At 38.2% G+C, this 18,265-nt stretch overlaps 1 protein-coding gene across 2 annotated transcripts in view; it reads right to left on the bottom strand.

The window, feature by feature from the left end:
- Positions 1-18,265, bottom strand: part of FGD4 (FYVE, RhoGEF and PH domain containing 4) — a 76,797-nt gene that overhangs the window by 27,730 nt on the left and 30,802 nt on the right. For both annotated transcript variants that reach the window (XM_063307947.1, XM_063307946.1), the window contains 3 exons: positions 13,794-13,955; positions 7,178-7,355; positions 376-853 (listed from right to left, as the gene is read on the bottom strand). In XM_063307947.1, coding sequence (XP_063164017.1) covers positions 376-853; positions 7,178-7,355; positions 13,794-13,955 — 818 coding nt within the window. Of the gene's footprint in view, positions 1-375; positions 854-7,177; positions 7,356-13,793; positions 13,956-18,265 lie in introns of those variants that run through there.

Here is an 18,265-nt window from a genome sequence, read left to right as displayed (position 1 = left end):
TCGTGTGACTGTGGAACACTGTGACCATCAAAAATGCGCACTGGCTGCCAAGCACCCAAATCACAATCATGTGACTGCAGGACTAAACTTTGAAGACTGGTCATAAGTCTCCTTTTTCAGCACTGTTGTAACTTCAAATGGTCGCTGAATGAGTGGTTGATAAGCAAGGACTACCTGTAAAGGAAAGGCTCTCCATTTCAAAAAGATCTCCAATGCAATCTAATGAAAGGTCATATCAAATTTCTGCAAGTCTAAGAATATGAGGAACACATACCAAAATGGTACTTGTGACAACCAGAAGCTTCTTTACAAAGCAAAGATGATGTTATTTTATTAATGTGTAAATCGCTTTTCTGTATAACCCAGGCCTCTTACCTTTGTCTCTGTGTTTGGGTCTCGCTGAATGCCTGGCTCAACCTGCTTCTCTTCCTTATTGGCAATCATTTCCCCAGCTTCTTTTACAGATGGAAATGTATTTGCACTTGGAGCCCAGTGGTAGCTCTTGATCCTTTGCCCCTTGCAAGCTGCTGTGGTTGGCAGTGAGTCCGTACTAGTATTCCCTCTCTCTCCATTTACCAAACTGCTATCAAATGTATCACAGTCATTCCGGATGCTTCTGCAGGCACAGTGAACAGACCACTTGTCTCGGCAGTCCCACTGATTCTGTGCTATTATACCATTGGCTGTATGGTTCTGTACATCCTGAGACCGAGCTCTACTATTTCCCTGCTCGTGTAGGGGATGCTGGGTGAGGAATTTTGGCTGAGGTGATGGCACTGGTCCATACTTTCCTTGAGGTTTACCAACATTTAAAAGAGAAGATTCTTTCTTCAGCTCACTAGGAATGGATGGGCTAAAGAGAACAAAATAAAGCGACTGAATGCTGATGTATAAACATATATGCAAAATTAGTATAAAAATCAAAACTATACCCTAAACAAGGAACCATCAAGGAGAAAACCAGACCCACACCAACACTGGCAGGGCAAGCTACTGTATATAAACAGGGAGCAAACCCCACACTCACTAGCACTGATGATGTTACCTAGTTGGGTAATGAAATGTCTGCAAGCAAAAACCAAGCTCAGAGAGCACCAAGGACTCCATAGTATAAAAACGCAACTGTGACACAGAGTTAGATTCACTTATAACAGTAATCTTATTACACATGGAGGTGAGGACTGAGATTGTTGATTAGACTGAAGTGAGAAAAGCCTGGCTTGTGTTTATCTGCAAGCCTGAACTTCTCTGCAGGTTATCTATATATCCATCCATCCATCCATCCATCCATCCATCCATCCATCCCCTTGTTTTTTTGCTGGAGATTGAAGAAAGGGCTGAGACTCTGCTACTATTAAATGAAAGAGGCCTGGGTTGGATCTTCTGGCTACTCTACCCTTCCTGCTATGTATGCCTTCTTAACTTTTGGAAACCTTCTTGACTTAAGCAGCAAAAAAACCCTATGGAAAACAATGTATTAGAAGCAGATCCTACCTTCAATATTTGGTTTGCAGGCAGAAGCTTTGAACCACTTGAAGATAATTATGGCATCAAAAGAAGACTTCCCATGTCAAGAATAGCTGATGTCGTGGCACCTGCCCTTTGAAATGAGATTCCCCCCTGAAATGGTGTGGCTTCTACCCTGTTGACATTCCATGAAGCCTTGAAGACCTTGTTTGTTTTCCCAAGACTTGGGATGAGACCAATGGGGCCCCTTGTTGGGTGTGTTCATTATTTTTGTTTTCTGATATTTATTGTGCTCAGATCCCATCTTGTTTTTCCTTCTTATTGGTTTTTAGTTTATTATTGTGAATTGCCCAGAGTCAATTGGTGTCAGGCAGTGTCCAAATGGAATTAAATAATAAGTAAATGAGCCTAAGCAGCTGAAGATGAGATATAAATGATGATGATGACAAAGACACTGGTGGGGATGGAGAGAATGAGAGGCAGAAGCAGAAAGAGCAAGGGAAGAGGATATGCAGGACGTCACTGTGGTGGAAGCCAAGAAGGATGAATGCAAAACTCAAGCAGGTCAAATGGCAGACAAACAATCAAGCAGAAAACAATGCCCTAATCAAGGAACTACCAAGGAGAAAACCACACCCTCACCAACACTGGCAGGGCCTTTTGCTTTCTGCTTGATTGTTTGTCTGGTGTTAATCCCTGCTTATCTGCCAGCTAAGAGTGTAGATAAGAGTTACACCCAGATAAACAGGGATTAACACCAGACAAACAATCAAGCAGAAAACAATCCCCTAATCAAGGAACCACCAAGGAGAAAGCCATACCACCAACACTGGCAGGGCAAGCTACTGTATATACTGTATATAAACAGGGAGCAAACCCCACACCCACTTGCACTGATGTTACCTAATTGGGTAATGAAATGTCTGCAAGCAAACCACCAAGCTCAGAGAGCACTGAGAAGGGGTTATAATGAAAAATGACCTCTGTGGTTAAAGTAGTTACTGTTCAAACTAAATAGGGGAGCAGCTATTCAGCAAGCAATTTTTATCACAGTGGCTTGCTTCTTTTAAGCTCTTGGTTTTTTTTTAAAGTCCTCCCAAGCCAGAAGCCATTGTATATGCACTATAATTACAGTGACCCTATTTCCTTGGAAAAAAATAAAGGACACACCTGAAAAAGGGGCAAATCTGAAAGAGGTTCATAAGGATAAGACATTTGTAATTGTTTATGTTTATAACTTTGCTTTACAAAGGAAAATTCCAGAGCAAAATAAAGAAAATAAATAATTACATTAAATAAATCTAAAGGACAGCTTTCAGAGATTAAGGACTGTCCTTTATAATAAAGGACACACCGTCACTGTAATTATAATGGATAGGTTCAAACATCATGCTAGGCCCCAAACAGAAACATTATTTGTTAGCAGTATGTAAGAAACCTTAGGTTTAAATCTCTCAACAAAGTGGAAGCTTTTGTGTTGCGTGTCATGGGTTTGCTTGTACGTGTGCATGGTTAAAGGAAAGGATCTAATCCTTCTTTGTGTCAAATGCTTTCTTCTTTATAACCCATGATGGGGTGCTTTTAACCAAACACCATTTCACGGAACCCAGATATTCCAAGGTCATGCCACTGGATTTAACATCAAGTTGCCAGACTAGAGTGGCACAATTTTTTATTTATTTTCTATCCCACCTTTATTATTTTGATAAATAACTCAAGGCGGCGAGCATACCTAATACTCTTTCCTCCTCCTATTTTCCCCACAACAACAGCAGCCCTGTGAGGTGAGCTGGGCTGAAAGAGAGTGACTGGCCCAAGGTCACCCAGCTGGCTTTCATGCCTAAGGCGGGACTAGAACTCTCAGTCTCCTGGTTTCTAGCCCATTGCCTTAACCATTAGACCGTTTGTTTTTTCCCAGCAGCAAACTAAAGAAAACCAGAGGGTTAAGCTTCACGTATGTTTAATGGAAAGGTAGAAAAGTGAAAGTGGGGGAGACTCCTATTCAAACTGGGGCAAAAATCCTGTTTTCTCTCTCCTATGGGATAGGTTGGTTGTGGAAGAAAATAGGAGTGGGCACTATGTAGGTCCCTCTGAGCTCTTGAACAAATGGAGTTTATTAATCTAATAAATCAAATAAATGAACACATTTTTTTCTTAAAAATAGTGCCCCCTCCCCCCAACCAACAAATTGTTTTTCTAAGGAGAGGTATATAACATTTTGTCGACTAAGGTCTTTGAAGTAATGTGCCAGGCCTACACTTCCCAAACTAAGGGTAATACCAGGCAAAAACTAAATTGCAAAATTATGCAGATTCTAGTTCCAGTAAATACAGTTCAACCACCATCACAAACAGCATAAATTGTGACATTAAAAGTCTAATAATTACTCCCCTTTTTTTTACACAGAAGCAGAAATCAGAAACGTGTAATCTTGGTACTTTATTTCTACTTTTTGATACATCTCAAGACACGCGCACACACACACATACCCTTTGCCTATTAGAAATCCTAACTAATATTGATTTTAAATGCAGCTATTCAGTTCACATACTACTGACACTAATTTTATGTATTTTAATTCTTTCCCCCAAATATAACATTCTTTATGTTGGATTTTTATCTGAAATGCACCATGGAGCATTGTGAGCATACAAACAAATATAGGAAACTGTCTTATGCAAGCTACTTGGTCACCTAGACCAACACTGTTTATTGTGACCATATCAATATATAATTCTAAAACAGATTACGATTATTATTTGTGTAATGCTCAAGCTGATCAAACTATGGTCTATTTTGCAAAAAGCCATGATTTATTGATTACAAGTTCTAACTTATTTGTTTATTACAGTATCTATATAGTGTCCTCAACCACCAGAAATTTAAAAATCCATGAAACAAATAATGCAATATACAACCCCATAAAATTCCAAAATCTATTCCAAGGGCTGTCATTAGCATAAAATCAAAACAATATACATTTTAAAAAACCAGAGGGAAAAACGACTATAAAACACTTGGGCCCCAGATACCCAACAATACCTACCTTTCCCACCTTCCTGAAGACAGGATGGCATTTCCACGAGATGGGGTAACCACATAATCATTGTTTTAACAGCATGATGTTTTGACTATGATTTGTTGCTTGCTGACTTCATGCAATGTACTAAGCCACTATTTATAAGCCACATGTTAAGTTCACTCATGTTAAGCCAAAACTAGGGCTATCATATCTGCGTTGCAAAAATCATGATGACCACTAGAGGGCAGAAAAAAGATATAGAACATTCTAATTTTTTGCTGCCATCTAATAGTAATCCAGATGTTTTTCAGTCCAGACGTAATACAGTAGCCCTAGCCAAAACCAAACTAAACGCTTAGCATGATGTGTGAGCCAAGTCATCATTTCTGAACCTAGCTGTAACTTTGGCTTAATCCTCATTAATTTTGCTCACTACGAAAAAGACAGGAGGCAAAAGCAACTGGTTTCCAATCTAGCTCTCATACAATCTGGCAGGCAACAGGAGTTTTCTACTCTTCCTTCTGCAGCACAACCCGCCCCTGCAAAGAGTCACCTATATTTGCAGGTAACAAGAACAAAACAAGATTTAAAGAAATCACAACAGTTCTGATAGCAAGATTGCATGTTCAAAGCCCTATTTTAACCTTAGTGAAGCATGCTGATTTGTACCACCCAAGATGCAGTTAAAGGCCATTTAAGGTGAGGTGGTGTTTTGTTTATCTAATGGTACCTCCTTCTGGAAAACTCCAATTTATCAGTGCAAGGCATTTTTCACTTTGCTCAAAGGGACCACTCCCTCCTGCAAGATATTCCTCTAGTATGTGCACCCTCTATCTTTGCTTCTCAGTAGGACAACTTTTAGGGATCCTAAGAGCTAGACTTCACCAGACTCCAAATATGAAATGGAGTTCAGTCATTTCCAACTCCCTATTGCAATGGTGTAACTTTTTTCTTACATTTCTTTAGAAATCGTTAAGCTGCAACTGCCAGTTCATTCACACGAGGACCCCTTATCATCTGTTTCCCAGGCACCTGCATCTTATGTCACTCATAAACCGAGGAAAAAATTCTAGAATGAAAAGACAACAGATTTCTGTTCTGGAATGAAGCTAACCCAACATGGAGGTCCCAGAAGATTTATGTATAGATTTCCATTGTTTCATCATTCAATGCAAATTATGAACTTCCTAGAAGAAATAATCAAGTAAGTTGCAGTTGTAGAACCTACATCATGACCTTCTATAATAAGCTGGTAACTATAAGCTTGGATAGGAGAAATGCGAAATCTAGATAGATATGGGCAGCAGGATGCTTTGGTCAAGAAGAAGTAGGGATATTACCTGAAGCAGCTGGACCATTCACTACCAAGACATTGTCCACTTTTAGGATATCAGGAAAGTTGCTTTGGTACAAAGGCCATCTGGTATTAGTAAATTAACTCTGAAGTTCATATTTGCAGTCACCTAATTAAACCTATACTAGCCAAGATCTATCTCACTCAGAAAAAGATTTTATTCAGCTTGTTCATGCACTGCTATCAAGAGGATGTATCTCCTGAGAAAGGACACAGGTGAGTCTTCTAAGCTTGAAAAGGAACAAAGGAAGACCAGCTTGGTACTAATGGGATTCTGCTACTGTGGATGATAGTGTTAAGTATGATTTCGGGAGTAAGAATCTCACTATTACCAGATCAGTTCTTCCTGAATTGGACAGAAGAAAAAATTATATCTCAGACGGAATAAGAGGAACCACCTTGCAGCACTGTGCTGAACTTGTGCAACGACTTTATGAGAAAAGCATGGATATTAGCAACCTGCTGGCATGGAAATCGTAACAAGGGAAAATGGGTGGGATGCAAACAAGCAATATTAGCTTGATATTTAAAATAGATAAGAACTCTTGAAAAATGAATAACAAATAAACCTCAAATCTCAAATAAAAGCTCAAGTTCTTTTAAGTGAATACTCATAGCTTTGCCTTATACTGAAAATGTAACAAGGGAGAAGGAGATTTGCAGCAATACTGATTTGGTAATGTTACCAAAATTAACCAAGCTTTTCTTTTTGCTGTCAAAAGTCTGCATGAACATAGCTATACCTAAACCTATCACAGTAAATCAGGAGTGGACCTTGAGGCACACATGATCCTCATCTTCATTGCAAAAGCCTACTAATAGCAATTAATTCAGACCTCTCTACAAGTGAAATCTGTTCCAGCCTGCTGCACACTGAGGGGGAGAGAAAGTAAAAAGAGATGTGATAATGAGTAAGAGAGGAAATGTGGGAGGTTATAAAAAGAAAGAAAATGGATGATCCTATCTAATTTTCTTTCTGGCCACTTCTACTTCTCACATTCACTCATTCTTCACATACCACTCCCTAAAATTAATCCCAACTGAAGGTAACTTTTAAAAGAAATCAATGATTATCTCTATTTAAATTCTGATCATTTTATGTATACACACACACTCCTGTGTGTCGTAAGAACATCAGTTTTCATTTTTTTTAAAAAATTGATCCAGTCCAATCCAATAATGAATCATCACTCAAATTCTGCAATTAAATAGATCAACCATAGCAACTGTCTGTACTTGCCATAAAAACGGAACAAGTTCTTCCTCTTCATTTATTATCATCACGTATGCTCATTTCAATCTGTAACCTTTGAATAAAAATGAAATATGTTTACCTGCCTCCTTCAAAATGACTGATGAGATCAGACACTTTACTAGATTTTTCTTTCGATACACAAGAGATAGGTGTAATCTCCTCCATTCTTGACTTCGTGGTATACAAAGCTTTACACTTAGGGGTTTGGTGGGTAATGGATGACTGTGAATTCTGCAGATGTAATGGCTTTGGAGGCACTGCAAAGAAAAAGGAACACTCACTACTTTTCATATTAGTAGGAATTTCACACACCAGTGCTACTCCATCCAGTAACTTAAAAACTTATTGGTCTTCTTCAATGTGATGCTCTCAAAAGGTTTTGAAGTACCATACCCATAATCTTCAGGTAAGAGTGCCAAGAGTTCATTACAAATATTCAAGGTAAGTTTTCTGTTATTTATTATAGACTCGTAACTGATGCTCTAATAATTTAGAAGTTAACATGCCAGTGAACACTATGCCATGCTGAAGGATGTTTCTTGGATTACACAAAGGTAGGACTAATACATTAAAAGTACACCTCAGTAGAGAGTATTGCCTAATCCTATTTCTAGCTTGCATACACTAATGCATCTAGCAGGTATGCTTACAGACCCAAGCTTTTGCCTATTTTTTACATCCTGGATGTCTATCTAGAAAGACAAGATGTACTTGCAATCTAGTGCTCAGCTGTTCATTCCACCATTAGTCAAACCAAAAGATCACGAATCCAAGTTGTTTTCATTATTATCCAGAATTAGTAAGATCAATGTCACCGAACATGAACTTATTCTAAGCACCCCAACCTCTCTTTTTAGAAATGACACCGTAGCCACATGAAAAACACTTAGATTTTTCTCGGATGTCTCAAGTGTCAGTAATTTTCTCTCATCTGAAAGCACTGCACATTAACGCTAGATTAAAGCAGCATATAATCAGAGGCGAAGCACTCTGTTACTTTTCTTGTGACAAATGTGCAAAAATGTAAAATATAATGCAGGTAGTCTTCGTTTAGCAACTACCTTGTTTAGTGACTTTGCAGTTACGACGGTGATGAAAAAGTAACTTTATGACCAATCCTCACATTTACAACCTTCACACCTTCACAGGACTGTAAAGCAAAGGAAAGCTGAAGAAAGATCGTAAGCACAATCATGGTTTCACTTAGTGATCGCTTTGCTTAATGACTGTGTTGCCAGTCCTAATTGTGGTTGCTAAACGAGGACTACCTATATGGGGTATTCAGAGATAATTCATCCAATTTCAACAAGCTCTTTAGGCCCAGTTTCGACTTTCCCCCTACATGGTTTCATACAACCTGGTTAGAAAGACAGGGAGATGTGATGTCAGAAGCAACATAGGATTGGAAGAGGGAAACTGCATCAACTAGGGGCACAGCTTATACAGGAAAAATATACATACTTACAGATTGATGTAGTCATGTGGATTACTTGATTCTCTCTCCATCCAGAAACAAAATCTACCTCTAACGCCAAGATTCAAGTCACGCTAAATATCAACCACAGTGCATGCTCGCTCACTTTTAGCACTGCCAGCTTTAAAAAACAACTGTAGGCTAAATATGCTTTATTTTTGTAAAATAAATAATGACACAGTGCAATATGTCATGTGTGGTTGTTCATCTGAGGTTGTATTACCTAATTTTAAGACCTGATAAGGACCAGATGATTTTTATTATGTCCTGATATGTAAAACCATAGAACTCAAAGAGAGTGTACTTTCTTTTTCATACAACTGTAGAGCTCACAGAGATGATAAAACTTCTGAAGGGTAAGGAGAGAATTGAGACCAATTTGCAAAGCAAAATGAGCGCACAAAATTACCTCAAGGAAGAAGCAGCAGCAGCAGCTTAAATGGATCCATGTATATAAGGCAGATATCAGATAGCTGCATCCTTCCATAAGAAATGCCAGAAGTGCTAGGCTGAATAAGTGGAAAAAGTAGCCCATGTTTAAAGATTCACCTCCTTGCCAAGAAATATGCAGCACCACAGCCATATTGCTATGCCAGAAAGTATGATGATGGTGAAAGGAAAGAAAACTGCAAGTTTGGGAAGACCAGTGTTTCTCAAATATCACTGAACATGTACCACCTACTCCGAACAGAGCCCAGCTGGGATGTTCTGTGCTGTGTGTGGGTTTCTAACCAGGCAGAGTATGATTTAGAAGAAAGTGACAAAGCTTCAGTAATTAATCATGAGGAAAAGCACTGCTCACATGTGTTCTTATTGATGCATGCTAAACAGCACCAGCACTTCGTTTGGAAATTACTGGGACAGTAAAGGAATACTATAGCTATTGGTTGGCTCTCTGCAAAACAATCAGTTAGTGTCACTGTTCTACAAAAACTCCTTCCCCTCTAAAACAGATTTTATCCCTATTAGCCAAGCAACAGAAGACTATATTTCCTGTAATGTACAATATATCTCTACATACATGCATTATGAAAGTGCATCTTGTTCTAGGATTTTGGTTAAATAATTTTTTTCAGCATGGACTAAATGCACCGTAGGAGAGTTCCCAGGAACTTTCTTAGAGATTATGCTCATTCAGCTATGCCAACACAGTAATCCTTCATTATGTTCTTTGTTTTAAAGTTAAATACAAAGGCCTAAAAACTAAGGTGAGGTATACCGAGAAACATTTTCTATCTCCCCACCCCCTTCTATGCTCCCCAAAGTGCCACTCCAGATGATTAGGGATTGCCTGAATTTAAGCAATTTTGCAGCAAGCAAGCAAGCACTCAATAGTATTGTTCAAAACCAGGTCAGAGACTATTGCTGGTTGCCAGCACACAAATCATGAGCAGCAAAAACAGACTTTGAGTATTTTCCACTTCATTACAGGCAGACAACTTTAAAGACAGATCTCTGAATATACAATCATACAGTAAACCAGGGAAAATGTTCTAAGTTAATAATAATGTTAACAATAATAATTGGAATAGTCTTTATTACACTGCAGTTCTACAATGTACATTTTATTCTATCAAATTTTAACTCAGTTTAAACAACTTTACACATTTGTTGCCACTGCCAGAAAATATGTATCTATTGTGTAAGTTATCTGAAATGCATAAATCACTGTCACATCACCCATAAGAGAAACAAAAGGGATTTCTTCTGAGGATATTTAGAACCATTGTTATGCTAGCTATCATTTCATTATATTTTATTTACAAGTTAAAGTAAGTGTTAAAGACTTTACTTCAATTATCTATCCTGTGCCTACCTAGATAAATTCTGAGCCCAGTCTGGGAAAAGAGATTATGAGACCATTTGTCACAACACCTCCATTTAATTTTGAAATTAGTATTCCATGTGCTTAATTTATTATTTAACACAGCATTATTGTAGTAAGAATATAAACCCTAAACCTGATGAATCATATTAATAATAGTTCTAGTCCATCCTATCTCTATCTTATTGGGTCACATGTAAAAGGCCTAAATCCTGAGATTATACCACAGGCAGGAAAGTATCTAAGTGCTTTTTCCATATCATATATAGTTTTATTATCTTCTATTATCCATCCTTTCAATAACTGCAGCTACTAAAACCAACACCACACGAACAGCCTTCAACAGATCTATGCCTTAGCACAGTTTGTAATAAAGACAATTCACCTTCAAAGCTTCAACAAGGGATAAAGCAAAATTTCCGGATGCCTGATAACAGAATCACACTTTATTTGGAATTAAAATCAAGAAGCATGGTTTCTCCTTACTTAGCATAAATGTAAAGGTTTGGGGTTAAGTGCTAAAAATTATTCAGCCAGAGAAGCTCATTCTCTAATTCTGCATTAATCACTGCCTTATATTGGAAAGAAATAAGTTCAGAAGAAATCACCTGTGCATAAATACTCATGTTCTGGAGATAATGGTCTACTGCACTGCTACACAAGTCATTGTTTTGGACCAAGAACATTCCCAGAAACACTCTGTTGGGAGCATGTGATGCTATGACATAGTCTTTTGAAGTTAAGAGGCAGATGAGATTGCTCAGTGCAATCCTGTATTCTCCTGACATGAAAGAATGAATTCATCCCCATGTAGGACTATAGCATTACAGCAGTCCCTAGCAGAATTTGGCTGGAAAGAATTCACCCACTAAAATGAATCAGGCAGGAGTCATTAGACGGTCCATACCACAGACAGTATTTTGAACTCACAGATGCCTTCTATTTATTGCACTACAATAGATACATACATACAATCTTTAACCCAAGACTGACTGTCAACATACAGTATATTAAAAATCAACTAATGTGCAATATAAACAAAATCAATAGAAATATAATTTCCAAATCATGGGGAAAATATAGCCACCTTATTCTGCCTTAGTTAGACCCCCACCTCCAGTGTTGTGTTCATGTCTGGGCACCACACTTGAGAAGGATTAAGAGAAACAACTGGAACAGATCCAGAAAAGAGCAGTGAAGATTACAGAGCTAGAAACTAAGTTCTATGGTGTCAGCTCTCTGGTTCAAAGTTACTTAGACACTCAGCAGAGCACAACTAAACAAGAACCTTTATTACCACTTAAAGCAGCTGATTGCACTCTGTCAGCATGAGGGTTTAGTCCATTCTATATCCACATACAAACCCAGTGCTTGCCTTAAGGATTAAATTATTTAATTAAACATAATTTAATTTACTAAATAAAATAAATAAAGCCTCCTCTGGCTTTCACAAGTGACAGGAGACAAGGAAAACTTCAAGGGCTAGTTGAATGATAAAGAGTCCATGTCTGAATGGAATATCACCTCTCTGCAGACTTGACCAACAAATAATCTTTTCTAGTGATCATGATGCATAGCAAGCTTAATGAGCTATATGATGACTACGCAAATCTAATGAAGCATCTACAGTCCATCTAAACACACAGCTGCATGGAAATGCTAGGGTCAACCAAAATAACCATGTGCCAAAACACGAGGAGAAGATCAAAGTATGAGTGAGGAGTAAAAGTACCACAAATCAGGACATGAATTTCATAATTAAGAATGTCCCAAGAAAAGCTAGACATCCTTTCCAAGTAGTCCTCTAAATTGTAACAATGTTCCATGACAAGACTAATGAAAACCAGCTGGTCAGAATCCAACTCTTTTATGTTATAAAATAAGAGATGGAAAGGAGCTCTGTGAGAAGGGTGTGAAGTGCCTAAGAGCATGTGGGCAGTGTGTAAGAACTTCTCCATTCTATAGTTTCTACTCTATTTCCTGCTTTTTGCCTGCTACTTCTTTTGCTAACTACTCCACCGTGGGAAATCTTTTTGAAATCACAGAGTTACAACACAACTTTCAGTAACTATCGGATAATCAATTTAAATAACCCCTCTGCTTACATGATCTGGAAAAACTGCTGATCAATGCTGCGTACCTCTAACTAGTTGTGCTAGAACTGAGGAATATATTAACAGGACAACTGCATTCAAGCTTTAATTCAATAAACTGGTGCCACTGTGGTGATTTGTGCCCACTGGGAACAAAGATTCTGAGAGGGGAAGAAATAATTTCTTCACATTTTCCCTCTCACGCTATGCAGCAATCATACTATACACCTGATCCACTGAGACTGATGAGTAGAGACAAAGTCTCCTTTGACCTGAGCTCAGCTCCTGGTGACTCTACTGCATTGACATGTCCATGTATTTTCTGGGCAACAATATGGAAGTGGTTTGCCACTGCCTTCTTCTGAGATGTTCTTTCAACTTCCCAGTCTAGCCCTCATCCCTGGGATTCCCCATCAGTCTCTCATCCAAATACTATGTCTTGCTCTGCTTAGCTTTTCAAGATCCACCAAGGTCAGCCAGCAATATGAAAATGAGAACAGCTACCACAGGTAGAGACATTTCAGTGTTAACTCATATACATGTTGTACCATGACTGCTAGTCTTGAACAACAGCATGAGCTACTGCTGTATGTTATGGAAAGATTCATGTCAGATAAGGCTGGGGGCTACACCCCACCCCAAATCCCAATGAATCCCTGTGGGAGAAGCACGTCAGCAGCAGCTCAGAATGCTGGCAAGTGCTCTATTCTAGACCTGTGACCTAAAGTAGAGCATATGCACTGCATCTCCTGTGCTTCCCAATGCACCAGCATACACAGATGCAACTCAAGGGGAGCTCTGAAACACAGACAGATGTAATGTGTTACCTCGTTACACAGAAAAAAATACAGACATCTCCTCGGGCCACTGCTGGTAAATGGGTTGGGAACAATTCCAGAAGCTAGGCTCTGCATGTGATCCTGATGCTGCTTCCCCTTCACCAGGAAAAGCCCCAATTGACAAAATATCTAGGAAACACATTTTGCTCCTAACTCAGTATTCCTACCTCAATTTCTTCTAAACAACCGTGGAAGCCAACCTTGCAGTATAGAATTGTTTCAGATCAGAAAAAGAATTATTGAGAAGCTACATAAGATAAACCTTTAATAATAAAAATACATTACTTCCCTCTCTCAATATTTTCCATCTAGTCCACTCATAATGGCAAAATTCCTGGCTAGGGCTTCATTCATCCGAGCAAGCGAGCAGTTTTATTTGTGTAACGTATGCTGTATAATTAATTCAAGGAACTGATAGTGGATTCTGAAATCAAAGCCAGGTACAGATTTGAGATACTACTGACCTTGTGGCTTTGAACTTGAAGCTGGCCACGGGGAATACTTAACTGGATCGCTTCCATTTACTCCTTGAACCACTTCATTGCAGATGCTTGGCTTGTGCAGCCTAGTTGTGCTGTCTAACGAACAGGATGGAGTGACTAAGATCTTTGGACATGTACTGCCACCTGTAAACAGAAAAAGCAGATGTGAATATGACTGAACATAAAGACCACCTTCCTGATTTGTTGCACAACCCAAATGTGCAACTATGTAAGAGTGTTTTTTATTCAGGGATGCCCAAAGCAAGCTGAGATAGCATCAAAGTGATCAAACGTGCATAGTGATGTCACAATACAAGATCCCTCATGCAAGATCCACCTGCTACATGTTCCACAAATACAGAAAGGCCAGAGTTTGCATTATGACATGCTTTATCATTTGTGCTCTTGCAAATACCCATGTTTTATATGACCTGGTTGCTGGAGCACCACTTTGAAATCAGGGCAGAACAGGCCTCAATTCTGGAGATATTTTTAAGAGTGCAGTATAATTTCAAGCTGAATATATCTTTGGAGATGTTTCCATAGTTCCCAGTGAGGCTGAATTTCATAGATCCTACAATTTCATGTTTCTCTCCTTTTTTGTGAATTTAGTGACATCTTTTTTTTTCTAATTTCTAGCTCCCAATGTCATGCTATTGCTGCAATTCATATGACCTATAGCAGTGTTTCTCAACCCTTGGCAGCTTGTAGATGTGTGGACTTCAACTCCCTTGGTAGCTTGAAGACGTGTGGACTTCAACATGCTGGCTGAGGAATTCTGGGAGTTGAAGTCCACACATCTTCAAGCTGCCAAGGCTGAGAAACACTGACCTATAGTGAATGCTGGGACTACTCTAAGAAATTCTTCTCAAGGCATTTCTCGTATGACAAAGTGCCAAACAAGAAGCTGCCTTTAGAACTGATTGAGTTATTAAGTAATTACTTGGAAATGGACTGACCACATGAAGCTACAGTTCAAAGGATTAATTCTGAAAGTGAAAGAAAGCTCCTTATCATAGCAAAATACAATTTCTGAACAGGTTCTTCATATCTCTTCTGTAATTTGCCGTCAAATGGTATTACATTCTGCTTTGGTCTTCGGCCATAAAAACCAATCAATAATAATAATTAAAATGGCATTATGTGCTTCTTTTGCTTCCGAAAGTATTACCATTGATTTCTGCAAGCCTGGGGTTGATGTTTATTATTTGTTTAAGGCCCTGTTTTGTTTTGTTGACTTTGTCTTTTATTAGATCATTTTAGTCTAGACTGAGTTAATGTTTTTAGCTGTTTTTATGTTTTTTTCTAGTTTTGCACAGTGCTCAGAGTCTGTTGGAGTTGGATGGCCAATAAATTTAAATAAATAATAAAATACTGTAACAATTTTCTCACATTTTAATTCTCTTGCCTAAACATTCTGCAGTGAGCAAAAATACAGAACTGGAGCAGAAATAAGTTTATCCACCTATGAATTTATGACATTGACACAAGATTACTACTGTTAACAGTTATGCCTCTAATTCCCAGTAGTCAATATTATTTTGATACAATGTCAAGAAAACAATCCTAGCTTCATTTTGTCATAAATATCCATGTGCATAACTGAAAGTCTCCAATTCCAATTTTAATTGCTTATATCCAAAACTATTCATTTCCTTCCTTCCCAGCTCCAGAGCTACACATGACAATTTGCAATGGTTTCAAACAGCAAGACAAAAAAAAATTACATCAGTTCAGCCAAGGGAATATATTTGGCTGGGTTAACAATACTGAGGAGGAGGACTTAATTTTTTAAAAAAGTTCCAAATTGACTGCCAGTTATTAAGGAAAAAATAAAACACAAATACAGCTGTGAAAACAGAGATGAGACTTTCATGTGATGCTCTGAGACTACAGCTGCAGAATGTGGCTAATGAGAATCCCCAAAAGCCAGGCAGTATGTCCTCCTGTTTCCTAGCAGCGACATCAAGAAATGTGTCAAATAAAATGTCAGTGACCATGAGTTAATAATAAAAACTGAACAGGCCAGGCAGATTATGAAATGTTAGTCATACCGAAATTGGAGCCTCAAAATGTAAGAAAGTTATCCACAAAGGAAATACTTTGTTGTTTATTTGTTCAGTCGCTTCCGACTCTTCGTGACTTCATGGACCAGCCCACACCAAAGCTTCCTGTAGGTCATCAACACCCCCAGCTCCCCCAGGGATGAGTCCGTCACCTCTAGAATATCATCCATCCACCTTGCCCTTGGTTGGCCCCTCTTCCTTTTGCCCTCCACTCTCCCTAGCATCAGCATCTTCTCCAGGGTGTCCTGTCTTCTCATTATGTGGCCAAAGTATTTCAGTTTTGCCTTGAATATCATTCCCTCAAGTGAGCAGTCTGGCTTTATTTCCTGGAGGATGGACTGGTTGGATCTTCTTGCAGTCCAAGGCACTCTCAGAATTTTCCTCCAACACCACAGTTCAAAAGCATCGATCTTCCTTCTCTCAGCCTTCCTTATGGTCCAGCTCTCACAGCAATATGTTACTACACTGGAAATACTACACTGACTAAACCATATTAAACTGACACAGTGACAAACATGCTAAATCACTAATAGAGGTTTGAGAAGGGAAGGGAAGTACAGATCTATTTTAATCTCCAAGCTATACATGATATAAGAGTAGAGATAGATATTTCCCCATTTTGCATCATTAATGCACAATTTTTCTCATTGAATGCTCCTGTGATTTTTTTTTTTAATTTAGTATTTTGATAGATGTTACCCCATAGACCATTTGCCAGAGGAAAAGCTATGCAGTCTAGCAGAATTATCTTAACAGGATAATTAACACAAAACACTTAAGCCCATTTTTGGGTCCTCCTTGTTTTCTCTAATTTATGAGTTTGGTGATGGGATTTTACTACTGTTAGAACTGAGAAAAGGATACTACATATGAAATGCTCTTGAAATTAATTGAAAGGAGAGATATTGTACACTCCGAGTTCCATTATCTTCAAGAAAAATAATTAAGCTTTATTTTGGGAAAAACCCTTGAGACAGCAGTATTGTTATTCCAGGATCTTTTTTTTTTTAAAGGATGGGATAAACTTAAGATACCTAACCAATTGGTAATATCGCCAGTACTTTAAACTTCCGGTATTTGTGAGAGCTGTTGCATCCTGTTTCTAACAATAGTAGCCTGCTAGTTCTAGTATGTGTCCTTACAGTAAAAACCATTTTCTTTATTTATGCTCAAAATACATTTTAAAGCCAATGTGTTTTGCTTCAGGAAGTACTTAATAGTATGCACAGTCTTGCCAGGAAAGCTAGATATGATCTTCAAATGTATAGGAGTTTTAAAGAGAGATTCAACAGAAGTTCACAATTCCTTGTGTTTTTGAACAAGAGAATGATGGCATTTATAATGAAAAACGCATGGCTAGAGCTTAAAAGAAAAGTCTAACAGATCTATTCCATTCTGTGACAATCTTCACAGGCATCATTTTATAGACACATTGTTCGGCTTAGCCTCAAACTTATAAAGCGCAAAAGAAAGAAGAGCCTTTGCCCTCCTGTGTATACACACAAAAAGTTTTAATTTTTTTTGTGTGCGAGGCACAGCGCTTCCTATTCCTGATCTTTTTGGAATTCTTCAGGAATGGTCTGATAGTCCTTGTTCAAAGCCAGAAAAGTATCTTGCTCTGCCCTGTGAAGTGATTAAATATTCTTTTCTTCTGTTAAACCCATTAGGCTGGGTACAAAAATTATGGTAACTCAATATAACATTTTATTTAGAAAAATATCCACTCATCTCAAACCACCTTAAAAAAGCTGGAACTAATACCAAAGGAGTGGAATTCTGACAACCTAAATTAACTACATTTTAACCAAAACCCCAACTCATAAACTCTGATTGCTCTATGTGATGCTCAGTCAACTTTAATCTCCACAACTTCTTCAAATTATTCTGGCCATCATTTTGCATTGTTTTCACTTCCCCTTGGCTCCCTGTCAGAGGAAAATTATGTTTCAGGACTTTTCACAGTTTTCTATTCCTTTGGTAGCTGAGGCCTTGGGAGATAATTCTCCATTACTTATTTCTACAGAATGGTTCTACAGAATTATTAAGAGATGTTAATGTAGAGCTATTGGATTCCTTTATGCAGAAGATTATAACCTTTATTGTTCCTCTAATATTATGGGTTATTTCTCTTCTCCTCCCCATGCCTGGTTCTTCTGGGAGCTTAAGAAGCAAAGATGAAGGTCCAAAGAGGTTAATATAAATGAAAGAAGATCCTTGCGAACCACTGACTTCTTTATTGTGCTCTACATTTCTAGTTATTATCATCTCTATTATCATATGAACAGCTCTACTGTTCATAACATCCAATGCTCTTGCCTAGCTTTTTTTGAATAACAACATCAATATTTTTAATGGCACTCTGTTTTAATATTGTTATTTTATGGTTTT

The sequence above is a fragment of the Candoia aspera genome, chromosome 7, assembly GCF_035149785.1.
Source record: "Candoia aspera isolate rCanAsp1 chromosome 7, rCanAsp1.hap2, whole genome shotgun sequence".
Taxonomy (NCBI): domain Eukaryota; kingdom Metazoa; phylum Chordata; class Lepidosauria; order Squamata; family Boidae; genus Candoia; species Candoia aspera.
The sequence above is the reverse complement of the archived record's forward strand: the minus strand, read 5'-3'. Positions and strand labels throughout refer to the sequence as shown.